Source organism: Gavialis gangeticus, unplaced genomic scaffold (assembly GCF_001723915.1).
Source record: "Gavialis gangeticus isolate Ggan-Ray unplaced genomic scaffold, GavGan_comp1, whole genome shotgun sequence".
Taxonomy (NCBI): Eukaryota; Metazoa; Chordata; order Crocodylia; family Gavialidae; genus Gavialis; species Gavialis gangeticus.
Genome location: NW_017729032.1, coordinates 258,924,625 through 258,938,429, shown reverse-complemented (window position 1 = coordinate 258,938,429; position 13,805 = coordinate 258,924,625). Strand labels below are relative to the sequence as shown.

The 13,805-nt window shown below is 40.8% G+C and overlaps 1 protein-coding gene across 6 annotated transcripts in view; it reads left to right on the top strand.

Moving 5' to 3' along the window:
- BBX (BBX, HMG-box containing) overlaps positions 1–13,805 on the top strand; it is a 239,842-nt gene that overhangs the window by 165,276 nt on the left and 60,761 nt on the right. For all 6 annotated transcript variants that reach the window (XM_019525787.1, XM_019525788.1, XM_019525789.1 and 3 more), the window contains one exon: positions 5,820–5,900. In XM_019525787.1, the coding sequence (XP_019381332.1) occupies positions 5,820–5,900 (81 nt within the window). The remainder of the gene's footprint in view (positions 1–5,819; positions 5,901–13,805) is intronic.

The window sequence follows — 13,805 nt, the reverse complement described above, 5'->3', positions numbered from 1 at the left end:
GAGCAGGGAAATTAATGTGCTCCAGCAGCCTTCTGTGTCATGTGTATTAGCGTCCGTGTGCATCCCCACACTGAAAAACTGGCAGCAGGACACTGAAATAAAACATTCCTGATGAGCTTTAGTTCAAAGTTTCCTGCTGCCATTTTTTCAGTGCGGGGACTCTGATGCACATGATGCGTGGGCACTTTTAATTAAAACACCTGGCACTGCATCCCAAAGCACATGTAAATATGCCCTGTGTGTTTTTACCCTGTCAGACCTCAGTTGTCGTATCACATGTTTGGTCTTAGTGTAGGTACGAACTCTGTTGCCTTTAACCAACAGGACCTCTATTCTTTTGTACCATTAGCAGAAGGGTTAAATATGATTATCCTTTAGATAATCATCTGTCAAAAACAAATGTTATATTCAAACACAGAGGAAAAAATGCAGATCTGAAGTGTTAAAGACTGGCAGGTTGAGGGTAAATTATTTAAGAGCTAGTGTTAAGGGAGCACATTCAGAGATGCACCAAGGTGCTTGTGTTGCCTCATTGCTGAGATTCAGCTTGAGTGGGTAGGGTATGCTTCTTGGCCAGGGTTCTTGGGTATGTTATAGCAGCAGTGTACATAAATCCAAAATCTCTTCCTGAGCCTACCCCACCTGTGAAAGGAGGACTATATATATCTGTTTGTGACCATTCGTATTTATAACACGCAGCATAGCCACGATCTACTCTCACCAGCATGCACACACTGCCTTCTCCTGGCCTGGCACCTAGCAACCTCCAGACAGCCAGTTTATTTGGGCAGTTGCCTTTTATAAACTCTTTTACATGTTAGTATTTACACTCAGATTCTGGCACAAGCAGCTCAACTCCACTTCTGCAGTAGAGTCCAAAACCAAACTAAAGGAAGATCCCTTATCCCTGGTCTTGTTACATTTTATTTCCCAAGAAATATCTCAGAAACCCTTCCCAAATTCCTCAGGCTAGATCCAGCCATGCTTTGTCATCAGGCTGTTTAGCAGAAGTATGAAATACCTGCCCAACGTAAGAAGGGTACTTTGTACCAAACGCTCATTAAACATCTCTGGCACCTAAATGGTTGATCCAATAAAAGATACCACCAAAAAAAAACCCCCTTTCTTTGATCAAAGTAAGGCAGGTTCTGGCAACAGGAGGAAGCCCAAATTATGAGATGGTCTTTAGGGGGTTAGAGACCTTGCTATTTGTTAAAATATGAATTATTTATTAAATCTACATTAAAGGAGGGGCGCAGTAGTCTGAGTATTAAGAACATCTATTTCTTGAAGATTATAAAGAAATTCCATCTTTCTGATGGATCATAGGTAATCCTCAGTAACTGTATATAACATACATTAACTTAAGGCTACGTTAAGTGAACAGTGAGGAACCTTTTTAAAATAAAGTGTTGCATTGAATTGCAAAAACTACAAATGGTGAAAATATGAATATGCATTAATAGGAGAGAAAAAGGAATCAACAATGGTATTTGCAAACCAGCTCGGCTGTTCACCTACTCTCCCTCTGTTCGTTACATTTCCTGTTGTGTTCTGTGCTCATAATTTTTCAATATCCTGTACTATTGTTTTCCATTAATAGAGTTCAATGTTTACATTAGCACAGCTTCCAACGTAACAGTGCATTACAATATAATAGGTATGTGGGCAGGAAAAATGAAAGACTTGAGCGACTGGATTTTTAACAAGAAAATTACTTGAACAGTGAACTTATTCTAGATTTACCCATAGGTTATATCAGTTGCAGAAATGCTTGTGCAGATTTAACCTCTTTCACCTTCTAAAACAAAGTAAAATGAATTAATCAACCTTGCAGTTGTATTTTTAGGAGAGCTGGGTCAGAGCCTGCTTCAGTCCTGAACTGCTTTGTCAAAAGAGCAGCATATGAAGACAAAATAAAATGGTGAAAACTGAATTAGGAAATCTTTAGCATAGTGTGTGGACTTGCCCCATCTGAATCTCACTTCCCGTAGTTTGTTCTTTTATCTTGTTAGTAACGTTTTTTACCAGACTAAGAGCAACACCTAGTGGCTTCTGTGAGCTAATGCAGAAAATACCCTCAGAACAGTAGCACTGAACAATTGCTTTTGTTCTATATTCCCTCTGCTGTTCTGTCTGGGTGTTTTATCATACTAAAATCTTTTAGTGGCATTGTGTGTAAATATGGTGTCAGGCACTGGAGTTTCTTTTCTCCTTTACTTTTTTGATAATTCATTAGGAAAAGCAAGAATATGGCAAAGTTATTCTCATGCTTGCTTTCTTTCTTTTCTGCTTGGGAAGGAAGTGAATCTCCCATGCTCTCCTGAGTTTGGATAAAGAGCCACATGATTTGAGTTGCGAATTTGAAGTGATTTGTGTTAGCTGAGGGCAGTTCAGTACCAACTTGCAGTGGGCAAAAGAGGAGAATCATACAAAAGTGGAAGATTTTTTAATATTAGCATTAGTGATCACCCTCATAATTTTAGGCTCTGACCCTGCAAGGACTTAAAAATCTGCTAGACCTTAATACTATATTGAGAAGAGCTAATTAAATACTTAAGTTTCTGCAAGGCTTTGATTCTAACTTCTTATCTTTACAACTGAACTTTAAAGGGCTCATGCTTGGCAAATCTCTTGGTGATTTGCATTTTCTGTTCAATATTTTTTCCTAACCAGCCATTCTAAAATTAAGGAGTAAAGAAAGGAAGAAAGAAAAAAATCCTTATTTGGTGCATGAAGTAAACACTCCAACATGGGAGACTCCATATTAACAACAACTTAATTTATTTTAATTGATTTTAGTTATCCTTAACACACACTATCTCTCTAGGAGGGTAATATGCAGACAAGGTTCTTAGGGTATATCCAGTATTTTTTTATTAGACCAATTCATATAGTTGGAAAAATTCTTCTTAGCAAGCTTTGGGCACAAGCACCCTTTGTCAAGCTGAGGGTAATAAAGCACTGGAACACGGTACCCAAAGAGGATGTGGGATCTCCATCCTTCCTGGTTTTTAAGACCAGGCTAGACAGAGGCATGACTGGGATGATCTAGATGGGGATGGTCCTGCTTTGAGCAGGGGACTGGACTAGATAACCTCCTGAGGTCATTTTCTATTATTCTAAGCCTGATAGGTGATTATTGTTTCAAACTTAAAATCTACAGTCTCTGTCCTTCTACTATTATCTTTCATATTTTTGTACAGTAACTCAACCAGCTTCTGTTTAAGGGGGTATGTGAAAGGGAGCCTCCTTTGCTTTGTGTATTGTCCCAGGAGTTGAGCATTTTCATGGCCCTGGCACAGGATGGGGCTAGCCATTCTAATCCTTCCAGGAGAGGAGTGATGAAAGGCATTTTGGAGCTGGGACTTCCTCCGCATTTAAGGACACGGTTATCAGCAGAATTATGAGGTGCACAGTACCTCTTACTGGAACTTTCACCCTGTCCCCTTCAAGCAGTGTCTGGAAACCACCAGCACTCTGCAGGCTCTCGCTTTATAAAGAGTTTTCACTAACTGACACAAGTGACTAAGGTTCCTGCTGCCAATCAGTCTTTCATACATGTAGTAGGTAAGGGGCCTGAAATTGAGGACCTTTTTACTCTTGCCAAACTCCCCCTAAAGTTAACCAGCTCAGGAAAAAGGCAGGTTCTGTGAACCACAGTTGTGTCTTCCTTAGTTATTACAATCAAGTTTCAATTGTTTACTTTACTCTGTAGGAGACTTGTAAGAGGGCTATGTGCTATTTTGCAAATATAATGGAAGTGCTGGTAATATACAGTCTTTATCCATTCCATGTGATTTTGTTCTGGGAAAAATAGTCTATCAGTGACCATAAGAGTCAATGAGGCACTGGAGGTAGTCAGCAGCATGATAATGACATTGTCCTGAGTAGCAAATCCTATTCCTGGTTATTCTAATGGATTCCTCTGCTTTAAAAGCAGCAGATGCAGTTGCAAGCTCAATCTTGCATTCCTTTGCAAACAAATGTTCTGCCCCTACTTCAAAGTTAGAAGTGGCCAATACAGCTCCAGAACAGAAGCCTCTAGCCCTTAAGCTGGTGACCAGTTGCAGCTGTCACACATTTAAAATAGTTATAGATCAGTAAAAACAGCTGTCCCCTGTGCCTTCAAAAATATGGTCCTAAGAAAGGGTGTTTGGAACCACCTGTGTTTTGGCATGCAACACTTTTTAGTCATTGCCACTGGCAAGTGAACATTGGTAAATCATTTAATGTGAATACCCAGTAAGTTTGAAAGTTTTATATAGAAAATATTTGCATGGAAATATTTTAAAGGCTTTGTAATGTACACAGTTGCTTTGGATATTTAAATATTTTGCAGGGAAGTATGCTCCACAGCTATTATTTCTCATTTTGTTTGGTATGCCTGCAGTTACACAAAATTGTCTTTCCTTTTAACTAGCAGTTGATCAGCTTTACTTAACTCCATATCCCTAATTATACCATGCATCAGCAATGCCACACACTTTTGTTAAGCTTTTTATATACATATAAATCTGAACCTACAGTTAAAACTCTTCACTTCCTAAGCAATTGATATTTTGTAACTATATTTCATACCTAATGTGCCTTAAATGAAGATGTTTTAATAATAAAAATTAAGCTAATAAAAATAGCACAAACAGAAAAAAGCTGTTCTGCGAGTCAGGGAAAATTGATTGCATATGCATTTCTTGGTAGTTGAGTTTCAAAAGATTTTTTAATGGTATGCTCTCTTCAGCACTTCTCAAAATCCCACACCGTGTCTTTATGCACATTATTGGAGCAGTTGAAGACATCTGGCAATGTTAGCTACTCATTTTCTTTCTTTTAAAAACTTTGGGTTTTTTACATTGTAAGTCAGGTGTGTCAAAGTCACCCCAGGGTCTCCCTCCAGGCTGGAACCAACAACAGCTGTAGTGGATCTGTGTCTGAGGCCAGTGACACGGGTCAGGAGTTGAGCTGTGGTGCTGGGGGTGACAGGCAGTGGTGCTGGAGTTGGAGGAGCAGGCAGCAGCCGTGGTGGGAGATCAGGCTGTGGTGTGCAGGGTGCGGAAGGAAACGGGAGGGAGTGCAGGTGAGGCAGCAGACAGTGGTATAGGTGGGGAACGGGTACAGATTGGTACAGATCCAAGGGTGGGTGGTAGTGGAGAAAGCTAGGCTGGTATCTGCGCAGCCCTGGCTCACCCCCTGCATCTGATGGCCATGCCCACTGCGGTCCAGGTTCCCTGAATTCTGCAGCAGTGAGTATGGCCCCCAACTTCCAGTAGCCCCCAAGACTACTGGAAGACCAGGTGGAATAGATCCACAGGCCAGATCCAGCCTGGGTGCTATATGTTTGGCAACACATTGCCATATGTTACAAGTAAAATAAACTCTTGTCATATAACATATTTAACTGTTCTTTTCTGAAACGATAACTACTCTAATAGACAAAATACTCTGAAGTTAAAGCATATAAAGGGGAGATGTATCCTGTGCAGGTGCATGTGGCACAGGTCATAGGTATATTTATGCATTTGTATATTTAATCACTGGGTTTCCATTGGGTTTTAAAAACCTTTTTGTGAGGTACAAAACTAAAATCAAACTATGTATTTTGGGGATAAATGCTTTTCTGATATTTGACAGGCATCAGAAGGAATATTAAAAAACTGATAACACGTTTAATTTCATTCTGCATATCCAGGATTAGGAAACATTAGATTGTTCATCGCTAGCTGAACTCTGTCTGGCTGGTGTTGCATTGCTCATTAGCAGGCGTGGCTCCTGGCCTTGTAGACACCTCCTTGATGTTCTGTTCCTTCTCTTTGTCCCAGGTGTCCTCAAGTACTTGCCAGTCTGATGCATCTAACTCTACAGAAGCATGTCGGAAGTCGCCATTGTTTCAGTTTGCAGAGGTGAGTTTCCTAGTGATAGAATTGATTTTTTAAAGAAATCTAAATCTGTAATTGAAGGAGTTCTGGAGTTGAAAGTATCTGAGTAAAGGCCACACTTTTTGTTTTGCTTTACTCCTGATGTTGTCTGTAGATAATGGACTGTGACCAACTGAACGTGCTGACTAGAACCGCAGAAAAGAGTGAAGTCATGCAATAGAGATACTAAGTAGCATAGTGGGTTTAAAGAAGCATTCAGTTAGAGAGAGTACAGGAAAAGCGTTAGCAGAAAAGACTTGATACTCACAGGTTATGGCATTTTGAAGTGGGATTGCATAGCATAGGTTTAAAACAAAACTGTTTAGTTAAATCACAGGTGCTTAACTTCTGGCCTGTGGTCCACATCTGGCCTGCGGAGCTATGGCATCTAGCCCATGGGTATACCCACAGGTTGGGAAGTTTGGTGGCAGGTGAATAGTGTCAATTAATACTGCATCTCTCCCCCACTGCCAAATTCCCAAGGCTCCGCACGGGAGATTGAAGCTGTGCCATGTCTCCTTTCCCCACACAGCTTGATCAGGGCCCAGCTGCACCTTCTTCCCTCTGCATGGCTGGGTTGGGGCCAAGGCATGCCCCTTCTCCCTGTGGCGTTGGGCCATGCCTCCTTTCCCCATGAAAGTAGATCAGGGCTGGGCCACATCCCCTTTCCCTACACAGCTGGATTGGGGCCAGGCCATGCCTCCCCCATCCTCTCACAGGCCTGGTTTGGGGCTGAGGCATGCCCCCTTCCACCACACAGCTTGATCAGGCCCAGGTTGTCCCTGCCCATTTCTGTATGGCTGGATGGGGCCTTCCATGCCCACCCCAGGCACCAGATTGGGACTGCTGACTGGATCCAGCCCTGGAATGGACTGGGTACTGCCCATCTGGTCCACCAAGCAAAATGATTGAACACCACTGAGTTAAATTATGGCCGTTATTATGTTCAACTCGATCAAAAGTTATTGTTAGTCAGTTGTGGGAGTTCTAAAAATCTTCCTGTATTTCCTGGTCGTATAACACATTAAAATATGTGGCCCAGTCCTGCATCTTGGGGTATGGACATACGAGCAAGTTACCCTAGGTTAAAAAGGAATGGGGTTTTACTGCATGTCAGTCCTGCTGCAGTACCCACCCAAGTCTGTAAGTGGAAGGTAAACCTCACTTTATATTACCCCTCCTTTGTTAAGGGGTAAGTTGTCACCATTTAGTTTCCAGTTATTGTGAAGTGAGTGGACAGACAGGCAGTTAGCATGGAGCAGCTGTTACAGTAAAGCCCCACTTTTTCCCAGTGATCAATTACTTGTCCATTCATACCTTAGGTCAGGGCTGTACAACTGGTGTCCTGTGGACAAGTAGACCATGAGGGGTTAAATTGCAGCCCTGTGCCCCCGCCAGCCACCAGTATGCGATGACTACAGCAGCAGCTGGAGTTTTGGGCTTTTCTTCTCTCCTCTGACTGCTCTTTCCTGCCCCTGCTCCAGGGGACAGGGTATTGCACCAGCACAGGGAGCTGAGGGTGAGCCTGGGGCGAGCAGTACAGGTGAGGGGTGAAGGAAGTTTGAGGGGCATAGGTGAATGGTACAGCAGAGGGTGCCCACATGAGCATGCAGTGCAGTGGTGGAGGGAGAGTTGCAGGCACTTGATAACGGAGCCTCAGGCATGCAGGGCAGCGGTGAAGTGGGGATAGCCATTTGATGTGCAGCCCAGGGGGGCCATGGCTTGCCCTGATGCAGTCTATGGGATATGCAGCCTCTGACTGCTTGGAAGTTGGACAGCCCTGCCCTGAGTAACAAGTGGTTCCATGTGAGTTTTGCAAGTTTTTGTGCAGGTCTTCAGAGGATTTGGTCCTGACTTACCAGCTGTTTGAAAAGACAGCTGTTTTACAATGTATCTCTTCACCTGCCTCTTTCAGCTTCACAATGGCAGCCTGACACAAAAGAGTGATTTCCATAGTCATCTTGAAGAAACTCAAGTCTTCTGAGAGTGTCCATAAGATGGGCTCTCTGCTAATAACATCCAGGAAGGGGCTGTGGTTAATAGCATGATAGTGTTTATAACAGAAGCCCAGGTTTTTAGGGACTGGTACTGAGAGGCAATGGTCCCTTCCAGGCTTAAACTTAGCACACATCCTTGCAGACCAGCAAATTGTTTTCACATTCATTGATTTTTATTTTTTTTTAAGTTTAATTTGATATTATTTTTAAGCCCTTTTTGGCCAAATAATACTTAGATTTTGTTAGCCTAGTGTCTTCCTTTTCTTTTTAAGAGAAATTTGAGCAATAATTTTTAAGGCTCTTAGCGTAAGTACAAAGTTCTGCAGTTTTTGTTTTGTTGTGTACAGCATATAATGCAACATCATTGATAGATGCTCAATGCTGCATTTTTTTTTTTTTAGAAAAGTATACAAGTTAAACATGTTCATTGGCATGATATTGAGTACCAGAGTATCAGCAGTCATAGAAACAAAAATAATGTACTGATGTTTAGTATTTTGCCTCATTTTATTAAAATGATGATAAGTAAGTAAAGGACACACAAGAGTACCAGTGTTTTATCTGTGTTAAATATAGTTGATTGTACAATAAGTTAGATAACTAAGTTCTATACCATTTTTGGAAACAAATACAGCCTAACCTGTGTCCATCAGCAAAAAAAAATCCAGTTAAAGCTGAAAATGCTCAGCTACATCCTCAGCTGGTATAAATAAATATGTGTGGATATATAATCCAGAGTTTGGTGGGCTGGACTTGAAACAAAAGTCTATTCCATATATATGTGTGTATCTCAGTACATAAATGTATACATATATACATATGTATTCCATACATATGTGTCTGCATACACATACCAGCGTGTATGTGTATGTATACTCTCACACACGTTTAGTATTATTATTATTATTATTATTATACATAAAATATGTGTGTGCATTTTCTCATGCACATGTGTGTTTGTATGGAATAGACTTTTTGTCTTGATCTACCAAACCCTGAATTCCTAGATAGGAGTGCAAAACCTTGAAATACTATATTACTAGAGCCTTGAGGTACCTGGACTTATAATAGGAGAATAAAATGTGTAATAGACATGAAGTATGTCTGACGTAGGTTTTGCACACTAGTTTTATGAAGGAATGAAAATCTTTCTTCCCAATTTTAATGGTCTTTTGCTTGGGACTTCCTAGTAAGCATTTTAATACCTAGGGAAAATCATAGCTCACCTAATGATAGTGTGTGTTCATTTCACAATACCTTGGGAAGTGTTGGGGGAGAGTCAATGAATGCTGTTCTGATGAGTGTTGAAACCACAGTCAGGTGGATGGCCTGTTACTTCCTGTGAAGTCCCATTGGCCTTTTCAGCTAGTTTCAGGGCAAAGTGCCAATGCACAACCACATCTGTCCATCTCTCTTGTAAAGTTACCAGATTGGAAGGAATTCATCTGTGATTAATTAGAGATACCTATTAATTGGCCTGCTTTAATTTCCAAGTAAAGTAGAACAGGTTTTTTATTGAGTTGGGGCCTCAAAGCGAAGCTGAGGGCATTTGGGCAAATCAAACCTTAATCTGAAATGTTGTCTCTCTTCTAAAAGGAAATAATCTACACTGGATAAAGTGCAGCTCTTCCAGTTACTGGGATTTGTCCAGAGTCTTATTTTGAGGGTTTCATGCAACTGTTATCTGCATCTACAACATTCCAGCCTAAATTGCTTTTTATTGTGCTTTGTAAACATCAACATATTGCAGAAAAACAACACTTTTGCTGTACTGTGAAATATAAAGTGGTTTTCCTCCTCTGACTACTCAGTGAAAATCTATCCTGTTATAGTCATTCTGGTGGAGATTTATAACAGTGAGATTGATTTAAGTACTTTTCAGCAATTACCATTTGCCCTTCCTTTACAAAAGCAAATACTTTTTGGCACAGACTCTGATGACCTTCTTAAGGGTGTCATGTACTGGGAGTGTTCCCACACGTGATATCAGTGTGTAAAATGTTGAAGCTCAGTATTGAAGCTAAAGTCATAATTTAAACAAGAATAATTGTTTTTCTGCCAGATCTCTTCAAGGACATCGCACCCAGATGTCCCTGTCACTGTAAAACAAACTAAGTAGTCAACATTGTTTCAGTTTGCTGAGGTATAACTGCTAATTTTTTTAGCTTTTGTATAGCAGGTTAGTCTCATGAGTACAAGTGAAGTGAACAAGTGGTAATTTCACAGAGCCATCACTTCACTGATTGAAGTGTTCCACTGGGGCAAATGGGTTTGGGAAGCAGCCAGTGGTCCAGGGAGAAGTAGGGTGATTGTTCCTAGCAGCAGAAGCACAAGCACATGACTCGCATGTAAAAGCAGTGGGATCGTGGGCAGCCAGTGTCTTTGTGTACCAAAGAACAGCCACAGACTTTCATTACAAGCAGACCCTTACTTAAGATCAAGGGAAACTACAAACCAAGGGGTGATCCAAAACAGTGTCTTGCATTGCCGGTGGAACAGCCCACAGCAGCTTGCATGATGGCGGCTGCCCATGGAGGCAGGAACGCTCCTCTGGAGTGTAAAGGTGCATTACAGAGTAAACAAGTCACAAGCGTTACAAAGCTATATAATGCCACAGTTAACCAATAAATAATGCATAGTAGAAGGCTTTTTAAAAAATACTCAGAATACTTGAGTTTACCTTTTCTTTTTATATTTCCCTGTAACTGGAGACTAAAGTTTATGGTAGATCTTGGGTTATTCTGTTGAATGTTTCTCCCTTTTAGAGAGTCTAGTATTGTGTAGTTAGTCTGTCGCATGGTCCTTGAGCATAAGAATTTTCACTGTACTTCACCCTGCACTGAGATGCATTATGGGTTCAGACAAAGATTTCCCACGTACCCAACTCATCCTTTGAGTTTGTGTTGGCCTGAATACAGTCCAAACCCTTTCCTTCTTTTAAGCTAATGATGCATTACCTGGCTTTGATCAGTTAAAATCTAATTTAAATTATGATAATTTGTTTGTGACCAGTAAGGGCCCAAAAGATATCTGAACAGCTGTGTCTTGGCATAAGATAAAATAGTACTAAATAGTAATGGGGTAAACGTCGCTCTCCAAATGTACAACAGTGTTTTTATTTTTATTAGTTGGGCAGCCCTTCTTAGAAAAGAAAATAGAACTAGTAGCATGAAATCATATATATTGGAACATTCAAAACTTATACAGAGAGGTTTAGCTATAGATTTCTTGTGAATTTTAATGCCTCAATTGAGCTGCATGCCTGCATGATCTCATTGTCTAGAAAATCTCAGCCCCCATGTGGTCTAGCCACATGACTCTATAGAATTGAACAAAATATTACCAGCTTTCTCCAAATTTTCAAACTGCCTTATAAAATTCAATAGATTATACTAGCTCTTCTTTGGGAGCTTGTAGTATCCCCATATAAATCTGTTGATTCCATAGATTTTCTTTAGGAGCATATCATAATGGCAGTGCACCTACTAGGGTCAGCTACATCACTCAGTATATTGAAGAAGATGAGTGAAATAGCAGGTATTGAGGGGATTTTAGGAAGTGCTTTATTAATGAATTTGAAAGGGGAGTTAGTTTTTGTTGTAAATGAATCTAGGATCTGGGGACAGTATGGCTGGGAAAGTTAAAATGTACTTATAGCTATGAGTTTGTGTTTGAAGAGAATCATTTTGGGCGAGGTTAGTCTTGTGTCTTAGGTGCTGGGGAATAATTTGAATTTAATTAGGGAGTTGAGAGACAGGGCTGTAAAAACATTTAGACACCAAAAAGTCTCTTGTCCCTGTTCACCAGTGCTGCTCCACTGTTATGTCAACATCATTACAATGCTGATGTCAGTGACTAACCTCTTTCTCAAAAGATCCAGAGAAATGGCATTTTTAAGGGTGCAGCCTGGCTACCTCTCGGTTATTCCAGGGGAAACAGAACATTCTGTAGTGTCTCTTTAAGCCCTTCTTTCTGGTGTTTAAAGACGCTTGTACTCTTTCTAATACAGGCCTTTCATTCACACAGACATCTTTTTTCTTTTTTTTTGGTCACGTTTGGCAAAAGTCCCGTTCCTTGCTATGCCGTTTCTTACTGTGCCCAGGCTACATTGATGTATTGCTGTACTTTGTAAGCTAAATTATGGTGAGCAAGTTGCAGCTAACTGCAATAAGCAATGTACAGTGCAATGAAAAAAATGGAGAGAAAGTAGTTATTTAACCAGTAGCCAAATAGTCCTGTGAAATTATGTGAATTGCGCTGTGGTCTGGTGTGCCTAGGGATTTTTGGCAGCTGTCCTAGACTGCTTTTTGTTCAAACTGGGTGTTCTTCATATGTTCCCTTTCTCTTTATTCCCTTCACAGCAGGAATGGATAAGGCTGGCTCTTTGTGGAAAGAGTGATCCTATCAAGTGGATGTGTCACTTATAATGGACAGCTTTCCCCCCAGGAATAGAAGTCCCCTGTCACTCATAGGAATCTCACTATACAGCATGGCATTCTTTCTTTATTGGTGGTTCAGTGTGCCTTTCGCCTTCTTGTTTACCTTAAGTGTTATAGTTTTCAGTTACACCTGACGATATAACTAACGAGGCCTGCCCCCTTCTTGACCTGCCACAATGGGAAATGAGAATGTTAGGAATAGCATAGTGCATGAGGGTATGCAGACAGATACCCTGGTCTTCCATGATATCTTAACATCCTCAGGAAAGTCCCACAAGTCTCAGACTACTGCTCAATTAGGACTCTTGGTCTCTGCTCACCCTGCAGGGATCTTGCCAACGTGTAATCAGTTGATGTAGTCCAAATGTTGTCCTTCCCGTGCGTTTTGTCTTGGAAGGCCAGTAGTACAGCCTGGAGATTCTAAGCAGCAGTGTATTGCTGGCTCTTGTTAGAGAGCTCTCTGGTAATGCGGACTGCCTGTGATCTCCTTTTCATGTAAGGGAAACAGAACAGATGGAAACACTTGTTCTCCTGGTCTTATCAGAGATCTGCTTGGCAAATGAGAACAGATGGCAAAGACTGCTGTGGAGTGAAGAATCGCACACATCTCTTGGATTTACTTAACTAAATTCTCATCTTTTATTAAACAAAGAAAATGTTTCCGATGAGTGACGGCTAGAAAATCACTAGTCGTCATTTATCAAAAAAGTTCACTCTTCTCGTAGCTGCTCTTCTCTAGACTGATTAACAAAAGACAGGTGCAGGCTACCCCTCAAAGTTACAACAATGTGGAATCCCCCTCTCTAGTCAGACAAAGTGCTAGTAGCCAGGATATAGGAACACTTGTGGAGGAATTCATCCCTGGTGCATTGATCTGGGCCATATGTAAAATGACTCTGCGATGATAAAAAAGATCCTAAAAATGACAAATGTTTGGCTTAGAAGCCAGCCCCTTTGTATAGGTTCAGCATTTTATATGGGAATCTCTTTGAGGCAGGGACTGTTTCTATATAGTGTCTCGTACAATGGACCCTTGATTGAGTCTCCAGAAGCACTATAATAGGAGTACTAAACAATCACTATTAGGAGTATTAAATAACACAGCAATAATGTTATATTGTATATTAAATATAGGTATGTACAGCCAATGAGCAACAACACTATGGGTGGTTTTGGTTTTGTATTTATTTCTGTTATCTCTGTGAAATGGGAAGTGATCTATTCCAAAGGAAAGAAGTCCTTTAAATGTATATCAATTCCTAGAGCTAGACTTAACTTCAGCTAAAACTGGATCACTATGTAGATCCTGAGCATCCCCATCTGTAAATGTATTTTGCAGTGAATACCTGGGAACACTGATGCCCTGAAGAACCTAGGTTATTGGCACTTACACCAGAAAATAGCATTTTAATTCTGTGTCCTACAAAATCCTGGCTGGACAACACAATGACCTG